General features: G+C 43.1%; 1 protein-coding gene across 3 annotated transcripts in view; it reads right to left on the bottom strand.

Moving 5' to 3' along the window:
* Positions 1 to 235: 235 nt before the first annotated feature.
* BLM (BLM RecQ like helicase) overlaps positions 236 to 10,600 on the bottom strand; it is a 30,751-nt gene continuing 20,386 nt past the window's right edge. Inside the window, exons 14-21 of one of the 3 annotated variants that reach the window (XM_058156077.1) lie at positions 8,151 to 8,346; positions 7,107 to 7,297; positions 6,651 to 6,792; positions 3,618 to 3,817; positions 3,204 to 3,396; positions 1,537 to 1,659; positions 1,109 to 1,307; positions 236 to 652 (exon numbers count right to left, since the gene is read on the bottom strand). In XM_058156077.1, coding sequence (XP_058012060.1) covers positions 496 to 652; positions 1,109 to 1,307; positions 1,537 to 1,659; positions 3,204 to 3,396; positions 3,618 to 3,817; positions 6,651 to 6,792; positions 7,107 to 7,297; positions 8,151 to 8,346 — 1,401 coding nt within the window. In that variant the 3' untranslated portion in view covers positions 236 to 495. The remainder of the gene's footprint in view (positions 653 to 1,108; positions 1,308 to 1,536; positions 1,660 to 3,203; positions 3,397 to 3,617; positions 3,818 to 6,650; positions 6,793 to 7,106; positions 7,298 to 8,150; positions 8,347 to 10,600) is intronic. The other 2 variants (XM_058156076.1, XM_058156078.1) reach the window with 2 other exon arrangements.

The raw sequence follows: 10,600 nt of genomic DNA, 5'->3' as shown, positions 1-10,600 counted from the left end.
AAAGGGGAAAGAAGAGCAGGGATGCAGGGTGGGAGGCAGAAACCCCCCCAAGGCTGTTGGCAGCCTCCAACAGCCCCCCCCCTCTGCTCCTTCCACGGGACTTGACCCTTTCCCTGACCCCTGCCTCCAGCCCCCTTCACCCTGTTCTGGTCCTGGAGAGCCTTCCCCCAAAGACTGGTGACCAGCGGGCCAAGCCCCCTTGCTCAAAGGGCTGCTGCTGATCACTGCCAATATAATTGAACAGATACAAATACTTTAATCTCCACTAGCTCAATGTCTCCCGCCTCCAGGGCATTCATCTCATATTTCAGGGATTCATATCCATAACTCAAAAGCTTTCTTATGCAAGAGCTGACAAGAAGTGACTTAATTTAAATGCTTTAGTTATGTACAAGCAAGTTATGAAACATGAGTACTTAATATAAAAGTCGTTGAAAAATTTAATATGTTTATGCTGAATAACATCTATAAAAATGAACGTAACTTTTAAGGGCATCACAAAAGCGTGTAAGAAGGTTTAAGGTATTGTCTGCTTTGGGGGTTTGGCGGTGCCATGATTCCAGGCCTCTTGCCAGCTCCTGGTTGGCCAGGAAAAACACAGGAAATAGAACTTCTGGAATTGGACGATGCACTTTTGCAGGCTTTGTAACTCCTAGGAAGAGAGACGAACAAACAGGCTATTAGATACCCTTATATATATCTTTGGTTTCAAAAATAAATAAATCACATGGGCTTCTGCCACATAGTTTAAAAGGTCATTTGCACATGGAGAAAGGAAACATAGTGACACCAGCAGAGATTTCTTTTCCAGAGTATAAAAAGTGAGAGTTTCATTCTCATCACCTTTTCTGAAATCTCTGTTTTCAGGTGGCATTTATATCTGTGTGGCTGTTACAATGGGGGTGAGGGGTGGGGTGGGGAAGGAGAGGCACAGCCAGCCACTGGTCATGTTAAAGAATTCCAAAGCTATTGTCATTGTTGGAATTCAACCCGCAAACCTACTAGTGGATATCTCCAAGGAGCTTTTCATGATGAAATAGTTAAAAGGTGCTTCAATAGCACTAGGTCACAGTTTCATTCAAACTTTATGACGAATCAGAAAACATACCTCTTAGGATAAGCCTGCTGTCCCCCTGATCCTTTTTTCTTCTTCGATTCTCTAAAAAAATGAGACTTCTTCCTCTTCCTTCCCTTGCCATTTTTGGTTTGGAAATAGCTGGATGTCGTATACGTTGCTTCTCCTTCCTCACCTTCACTGTCACATCTGCTAACATAAGTCTCTGTGGCTGCGAGAGGCTTCTTTTCCACTGTGGAGAAAAACCCAAGTTCCTTAACACAATTCCTTTTTCTTAATCCAGACAGCATTTCTGCCCCAGGGGTCCCATTGGCATGACTGCCATCGAAATATCTGAGAACCTTGTCTAGACCAAAACAACTGAGGAAAAGAGTCAACAGGACAGAAGTTAACATTTTAGCAAGATTCTGTTGCAGAGTGCAGAGAGCCTATGCATTAAGTAAATGAAGTGATTTAAATACCTGGTAGTAACTTTGCACAATACTTCTGCATCACATCTATTATTTCTGCTCCATACTTCTCTAATTTGTCCTCTGTGACACCGTCAATCTGAAGCAAAACTGCTGGATCTGAAGACAAAGTCTCTGGAAAAAAAAAATCTCAATACAGCTTTTTTGGCATCCACAATATCGAACTGGCTTGTCATTCCTGTCTTCCAATATCTTTTTTTATCTTCCCAGTTTAGGCTACAGCACGATGGTTCGATTCCAAGTCTAACCAACCAACCAATCCTGCTCAGCTTTTTTGAGATCAGCCATGAGCTGCTAGTTGTTGGCCACCTGCTGTAAATGGCTCCCTGTTGACATCCTGGAAGATCCTTATTACTCAACTACAACACAGAAAAATCTTGCCATCTCTGCCTTCAGGGACGTGATTTGGCTTTCCAACGCCCTGACATTGACTGATTTTTCATTGAGAGCATTATGAGCCTGATTTTGCCTGAAGGTCATCAGACAGAGACAAAGAAATCTGCATGAAATGGAGCCAGGGCTATAGAAACAGGGCACTTTTGAAAGCTGGAAAATCTGAAGACAGACAAATTTTACAACTCTTACAGCTTCCTACCAAGTAAAAGATTTTTTAAATGTCGTCAGGTATCATGACCTTTTCTTACCTAATTCAAACTTATGCAGAGAAAGCAAGTGAGAAAACAGGTGGATGAGATGGCAAATAAAGGAAGATAAAACTGCCCAAGGAGCTGCTGATACAGTTCTACAGAGGAACTATTGAGTCTGTTATCTGCACCTCTATAACTGTCTGGTTTGGTTCTGCAACCCAACAAGACAGATACAGACTTCAGAGGATAATTAGAATTGCAGAAAAAACAATTACTACCAACCTGCCTTCCACTGAGGACCTGTATACTGCATGAGTCAAAAAGAGGGCTGTGAAATTTAGGCTTTGAGGCTGTGATTTACAGACCCCTTGCATCCTAGACACTCCTACCTTCAAAATGATGCTGTAGAACATTGCACACCAGAACCACTAGTCACAAGAACAGTTTTTCCCGAACACCATCACTCTGCTAAACAAATAATTCCCTCAACACTGTCAGACTATTTACTAAGTCTGCACTACTATTATTCTTCTCAATGCTATCACCAATCTCCTCCCACTTACGACTGTATGACTGTAACCTTGTTGTATCCTTATGATTTATATTGACTGTTTCCTAATACGATTTGATTGCTTATTTGTATCCTGTAACTATCATTAAGTGTTGTACCTTATGATTCTTGACGAATGTATCTTTTCTTTTATGTACACTGAGAGTGTATGCACCAAGACAAATTCCATGTGTGCCCAATCACACTTGGCCAATAAAGAATTCTATTCTATTCTATTCTATTCTATTCTATTCTATTCTATTCTATTCTTTCTATTGTTTCTATTCTATTTTATTCTATTCTATAAAATGACAAGGATTGCTATTTGAACAAGCTTTGCATTTATTATACATAAGCCGAGTGTTGCATTGAAGTGTTAGAAATTGTACATTTGGCATGTCAGTGACATGATAGTTATGATAACATGTTTGTTATTTTATTGCAACACATAGGATTTATCCTTAACTATATCATACACATTTTTTCATGAAGATATACATATATATATTTGTATATATTACCTGCTATTCTTTTTAATGTGGCAGTGTTAAAAATATTAAAATAGTGGATATTAAACACTTTCCCAAGGTTTTTACAGACATCTGTGAGTTCAGAGAGACACTTCTTAACCATCTCTTCCCGTAGGGACACCTTGGTCTCCAAAGCCCTCTGCTTCCGGATATTGCTGGCACTTTCTGTTTCACAGAACTCCACCTGAAGGGCATGAAGGGCATGTTGGTATACACTAAAAATAAGAACAGTTCTGAAACATTGTTTGCAAGAGAAGAAAGAAGAGGGGACAATCCAGCACAACTGATGGAACGGACAGCAGGAAAGCTCCTTTTCAGCAGCCCCCGTCGCTATTCAGTTTTTCTGAACCATTCCGCAGCAGCTCCAGCCCATGCTGAGGGGCAGCTGGGTCTGCAGTCACACACCTGCAAACAGCCGTTCAGCACAGCACCAGCTTTTTCCCCCAGCTGGATGTATGCTATCGCTTGATCGTTGGCAGTGATGTACAAATCTTCATCCAGAATCTTGTCCAGCACCAGCTTCCTAAAAAGTCGCTCGGCATTATGGCGGGAGTAGGCTGCTCCCCTGCCAAAGAGACCACGCTGAATCTTTGCAGCTTTTGAACCTAGGAAAAGGAGGACAGTATAGCCTATTTTCATGGCCAAGCCAACTTATCATTTGAAAGTTCTCGGCTCTTCTTCAGAAAGAACAGAGCCCAGGATTAGAAACCTCTGGCACTGAACAAGAAAGAGACAAGTCCACATTCGGATATAACCAGCTGGGAAGGTTTGAGCCAGAGTGCAGTGATTGGGCAGCCTGGAATATGCACCTCTCTCTGGGTTTCTCATAGAAAGGGGAAGAGAGCCCGGCCCCTCTTGATTCCTCCTTTCAGCCCTCCCTGCTTCCCACACAGGTAGCCAGGCAGCCAAAGGGACTGTCCAGTCTCTCCTCAGGCTTCTCTGTGGCTGAAAAAGAGAAGACACCCCTCCCCCCAGGCAAATATGGAAGCTGGGATGGCCATTGCTCGGGCACAAATTCCACCCCACCATCTCTGTCATGTCAACAGGCTGTTACCCTTTGAGCCCTAACAGAAGACAAGGAGGGGGATAAAGGGAGCCATGGGATACTCCTGGAAATGACTGTGCGTCAAACCATGCGCATCCTTCCTTAGCAACAGCGGGTGGGCTGGGGAGAAGAAAATGTTTTACAAACTATCTGGCACCCAATGTTGAAAAAATTATACAGGATTTGTATATGTATATACAAATACGTATAATGACTTCCAGGGTGGTGCCATGGTGGTGCGGTGCAGGGAAACTAGACTCCATTCTTCTTGCCCGATTTTCTGCGTTTTGGGAGCCAGTAATGGTAAAGCGGTCCTTGGAGGGACAGCTATAGTGAGGGGAGCATCCAGCGGTGATGGGGAAAGGAGCGATCCCGTTACGAAGGGTGAGAGCCCTGAAAGCACAGAAGAGACCAGCTGTCAAGGTGAGGTCCGGAGATGTGGTGACCCGATAAAGACAGGAGAGGAAGCAGATAGTGAGAAGCGTCAGAAGTATCGGCGGATAGACACTGAACTATCTCTCTGGTGGATGGGATTTACAAAAACTACTGAATAAAAGTGAGTCTTCCAAGGTGGAGGTGGCAGCGCCTTAGCAGTAGAGTGGAGAAGGAAGGAGATGGAATTGTTGTAGATTGGCGAGGAGGGAAAATGATTGTGAGTGTGGATTGAACAGTTGATACATTGGAAACAGTGTTTGGGAATATGGCTATCAGCAAAATAAGTACAAAATGTAATAAAAGCATAATTATAATGCACTGATAAAACAAATACAAAAAGATTTGGAAAACTGGAACAAATTACAGATATCACTAATTGGCAGAATTTCAACAATTAAAATGAACATATTACTCAAATTGCTATACATTTTTCAAACAATACCGGTAAAGTTACAGAAGAATTTTTTGAACAAATAAACAAAATAATATCCAAATTTATATGGGCAGATAAAAAACCTCGCATTAAATTTAAGCGGTTACAAGACAGTAGGAACCACAGGGGTTTTGGCCTCCCAGACTGAGAGCTCTACTACCAGGCAGCAGTCCTGACATGGTTAAGAGATTGGATTCAACTCAAAAACAAAAGAATATTAGCATTAGAAGGACACGATCTCCAACTAGGTTGGCAAGGGTTTCTATGGGAAGGTAAAAATAAAATACATTCATATTTTCAGAAGTATATAATAAGGAATTCTCTATACTATGTCTGGGTAAAGATTTTAGAAAACCACTATATGAAAATCCCAAATTGGTTATCGATAATGGAGGCAATGATACACCCAAATACAACAGACCTCAGCAAAATGGTAAGATACTCAGAAATTTTAGACAAGAAAGGAAAATTAAAATCAGTGCAAATGTTGAAAACACAAGGAATAAATATAGAATGGTGGCCCTACCTACAAATCAAACCAAGACTAAAAAAGGATCAAGGAACAATTCAGCTTATATGAAAAACAATTGGATAAAATTTTACTAGGAACAGAAGGAAAAATGATTAGAAAATTATACGAATTTCTACTAAGATATAAAATGGAGGCGGGAGTTGTAAAAGAAACAATGATTAGTTGGGGAAGAAATTTTGGCCACAGTGTAGAATTAGAACAGTGGGACAATCTACGGGAAAGGAACTACAAACTCACAACAGTAGTTGCCTACAAAGAAAACCTCTATAAAATGTTTTGTAGATGGTATTTGCCACCAGCAAGATTGGCCAAGATATCTTCCAATTTATCACCTAATTGTTGGAGATGCAACCATAAATCTGGAACATTCTACCACATGTGGTGGATGTGCCCTATCTCAAGGAAGTATTGGTGTAAAATTCAAAAATGGCTGGAAGAAATTACAAAGCAAAAAATAGCTTTAAAACCTGAATTGTTTTTATTAGGAATACTGGACCCGAAAATGAACAAAAACCTTCAATACATTATACTGCCCATACTTACCTCACCAAAAATCACATTCGCAAAAAATTGGAAACAAAAAATGTACCATCGGATGAAACAGTAATTAGGAAAATTCTAGAATGCGTAGAGATGGATAAAATGACTATGGAGTTGAAAGAGAGGGAGTATTCTTACGAAACATGGAATAAAATGTACAGCTGGCTCAAAAATAGAAACCAGAACAGGAAATGTTTAACTTAATACTGATGAGTAATGTGATTATAATACTATTGAGAAGTAAATAGGAATGATAGAGAACTACAAAAGCAAAATACGTATGTCAATATGGAATGCTGTAAAATTACCATTGACGGAATGTAATGTTCAATACATTATGTTTTGACGTGTTTTTTTTATATGTGTGTGTGATTGTTTTTTATTTTTAAAGACAAACTGTTCAATAAAAAAGACTTTAAAAAACCAAAGAAATACGTGTAATGTAGAACTTACCCAAGAAAATATCAATCATCATATTGAGGGTGTATCTTCCTGCATTTCTCTTGATATTTCTAGTTCCTTTTTCACCACAATATTCCTTTACAAACCTCACAATGTTTTTTACTTCTTCGGTCACATTCCTCAACTTGTATACCTAATAAATGTAGTTTCATTAATTCTGTATCTCACATGAGCTAATGCACTGCAGCATTTAATACCATTTAAATGTAACATAAATGTAATTACTTATAACAGGAATATCATATAATAGCTTTTTTGGGATGAAGAACAGCAATAATGAGAAAAAATGGTATGCTATCATATGGAAAACTAACATATGGAAAGCTGGCAGCTTTCAGCCCTTCCCAGGAAGATTTATGTTTAGTATTTATATTTCATATTTCTAAACTGCCCACTCCTCAAAGAGGGGCCTGATCCAGCTGTTTAGAGGCAAACTTTGGGGCTTACCTGTTGTTTGGAGCAGTTGTCGCAACTTACTTCGGGGTGCTCCTTACAAAATCTAGGATTAAAGTCCGTTTCTCCGAAGTAGGCCAGCAACTGTATCCTCCGGCATTCCATGATGTTCTCGCAGTAATGGACCATGCTGTAGAGGTTGTTGAAGTGCGTCTGCCGGGTGTGGCTGTTGCCCTCCCTTTCCACTGAAAGGCAAGCAGTGGGGCCCTTGTGAGGAGCAAGACCTGGGACAAGCGACTAAAGTTTCACAAAGCTGCTGCAAACCTCTGAGGAACCTGGTGAGGATGGAAAGAAACACCCCACGGACCTTGGAACCTCCTTTGTGGCCATTTTCCTGGAATAAGGAGATCCCCCAGCCGCCAGGCAGTCTTGCTGGATCAGATTAGGTTGGGACAAGCACCGTCCCAAAGCCTGCTGAGAAAAACAGCTGCCAATTGTAGTGTATTTTCCATTTTTGGAAAAATTAGTCCTAGCTGCTCCCAATCCTCACCCTATTTACATAGATCCCTTGGCAAACAGGAAACAAAAGAAATCAGCCAGGCAGCCGTTATAATCAATTAGACCAGGGGTCTGCAAACGTGGCTCTTTTAAGACTTGTGGACTTCAACTCCCAGAGTTCCTCAGCCAGCAAAGCTGGCTCCGGGAGTTGAAGTTCACAAGTCTTAAAAGAGCCACGTTTGCAGATCCCTGGTCTAGTCTAATTCCGGGTGACTTTCTAGGCAAAAGAAGTCAAAGCCAAATTATGAGATGCTGGAATGTGACGGCCTCTCACGTAACAGTCCAAGCAAGGTAAAGTCAGCCTTATTTTGGCTCTGAATATTGTTGGAGTGGCAGGCAGTGAGAGTTGCTCCGGAAGGGCTGCTTGCACAGAGAAACACGGAAAGAAGATCATCGGTGGACATTCCCTCTATTTAGGTTTAGGGTTTTCTGTTCACCATTAGCCGACTGGATCCTTTGGTAGTGAGCAGCACCGTGAATGGGCAAGTGAATAATGGCCAGGTCAGAGCTTGAAAAGCCCCGCTTTGAAATGACACTTACTCAGGATGAGCCGTCTCAGCCTGGTCACGTCGCTGTAGCTGTAGAAAAGAAGGCAGTGGGAGACTTCGCCATCCCGCCCACTTCTGCCGGATTCCTGATAATAGCCCTCAATTGATTTAGGGAGGGAGGCATGGATCACAAAGCGCACATCGGGCTTGTCGATCCCCATTCCAAATGCAATGGTGGCACAGATAACCTGGAAGGCAATAGAACAAGCCACATCATGCAGGGGAAGCAAGAGCACTTGGATTAACTCTGGCTCCTTTCCTCTTCCTCTTTGCCCAAAGCTCAGGCTGGGCAGAGTGCTTGCCATCCTTGGCCACGTTCCCTGCCCATGTGCCTGGCTGCCTCTTCTACCACACTGCTCCCTATTTTGCTTGTGCCAGTATGGCTGGGGGCGAGTCTGGGGCCTTGGAAGAACCAAAGCGAGAGTCCAGCCAGCTGACTGGCAGAGCCAGTCTCTGGTTTATCCCCTTTGGCCTATCCTTCATTGCTAGCCCACAGAGATGCTGCCAGGACTGCAGACAATCCCTCTCTCTCTCTTCTGCTCTTCTTTGAACCCTCCCAAGGAGGAAAAAGTCAAGCACACTGATGGTTTTATCAAGTGTGGGGGATCCAGTCGGGGAGGCAGCCCAATTGCTACATTGGGCAGTGCCACAAAATGATGGCATACCATAATAATTCCCACAATTTGACCAGTGTACAATACAATCACTTATCCAACAATCAGTCCTATACAAAAATTATACTCAATCAGGGCTGCTCGACTGCCACTCCCCCCTTTAATCCTTTCTTCCCTTCTCATCCCTCTTAAACTTCCCCCACCACCTTCTCCTCGCTTTCCTACTTCCCCTCCTCTTTCCCACTTCTCACTACCATCCTTTCTAACCCTCTATCTTCTCCTTCTTCTCCTCCTCCTATCTTTCTTCTCCCTCCCTTCTTTCCTCCCTACCCACCTACCTACCTACTTTCTTCCTTCTTTACTCCTCTTTCCTTACCCTTTCCCTTCGGGAGGGAAGTATTATGGAAAAATTAAAAAAAAAATTTGCCAAAAAAAAAAAAAAAATGATGGCATACCATTTGAGCCAATGTCTTCTGAACTGGAACATTTTGTCCCATTTGATAATAGAATAACAGAGTTGGAAGGCACCTTGGAGGTCTTCTAGTCCAACCCCCTGCTCAAGCAGGAGACTCTATACCTGTGATGGCTAACCTATGGCACGCGTGGCACACGTAGCCACACTGGTGGGCATGCGACTCAGCTCCAGCTGATTTCTGGGCCTTCTGGGCTTACCTGCAATAGGGAAACAGGCTTTTTCCTACTTCCAGAAGGCTTGGTAGGGGTGGGGAAGGCCCGTTTTTTGTTCTCCTCAGGCTCCAGAGCCTTTCTAGGAGCCTTGGGAGGACCAAAACGGCCTCCCCCCACCACCTGGAGACCCTCTGGAGGCCAGAAACGTGGGACCGGAAGTTGGCAAACCCCTGGAGGCCCTCCGGGGGAGTGGGGAAGGCCATTTAACCCCCACACACCCCGGCTCCTAGAAAGGGTCTGAAGCCTGGTGAGAGCAAAAAACGGGCCTACCGGGCCAAAAGCGGGGGGGGGGGGGAGCCGCATGTGCAAGGCACATAGAATTATGGGTGTGGGCACACGTGCAACACCCCCCCGTGCTCCCCTCCTTTTGGCACACAATGGCAAAAAGGTTTGCCATCGCTGCCCTAAACCATTCCAGACAAACGGCCGTTCAGTCTCTTCTTGAAAACCTCCAGTGATGGCGCACTGGATAGAGCTGAGGTGACACAGTGGTTAGAGTGCAGTACTACAGGCTACTTCAGCAGACTGGTAGCTGCACTTTAGCAGATCGAATCTCATTGGCTCAAGGTTGACTCAGCCTTCCATCCTTCCGAGGTGGATAAAATGAGGACTCAGATTGTTGGGGGCAATAAGCTGACTCTGTAAACTGCTTAGAGAGGGCTGTAAAAGCACTGTGAAGCAGTATATAAGTCTAAGTGCTATTGCTATCCACAGAAGGCAAGCTGTTCCACTGGCTAATTGTTCTCACTGACAGAAAGTTTCTCCTTAATTCTAGGTTGGTTCTCTTCTTGGTTAGTTTCCATCCATTGCTTCTTGTCCTGCCTTCTGGTGCTTTGGAGAAGAGGTGGAACACATACCCACCTCTTGTTTGAGGCAGCCCCTCAAATATTGAAAGACTGCTATCATGTCACTCTTGTACTTCTTTTCACTAGACTAGACAAACAATCCCTGCAGCCGTTCTTCATATGTTTTGGCCTCCAGCCCCTTAGTCATCTTAGTTGCTCTTTTCTGTACTCTTATCTTTTTTATATAGGTAGTCCTTGGCTTAATGACCACAATTGAGCCCAAAATTGCTGTTGCCAAATGAGACATTTGTTAAGTGAGTTTTGCCCCATTTTATGACATTTTTTGCAGCAGTTGT

The sequence above is a fragment of the Ahaetulla prasina genome, chromosome 13 (genome assembly GCF_028640845.1).
Source record: "Ahaetulla prasina isolate Xishuangbanna chromosome 13, ASM2864084v1, whole genome shotgun sequence".
In the NCBI taxonomy this organism is placed as follows: domain Eukaryota; kingdom Metazoa; phylum Chordata; class Lepidosauria; order Squamata; family Colubridae; genus Ahaetulla; species Ahaetulla prasina.
The sequence above is the reverse complement of the archived record's forward strand: the minus strand, read 5'-3'. Positions and strand labels throughout refer to the sequence as shown.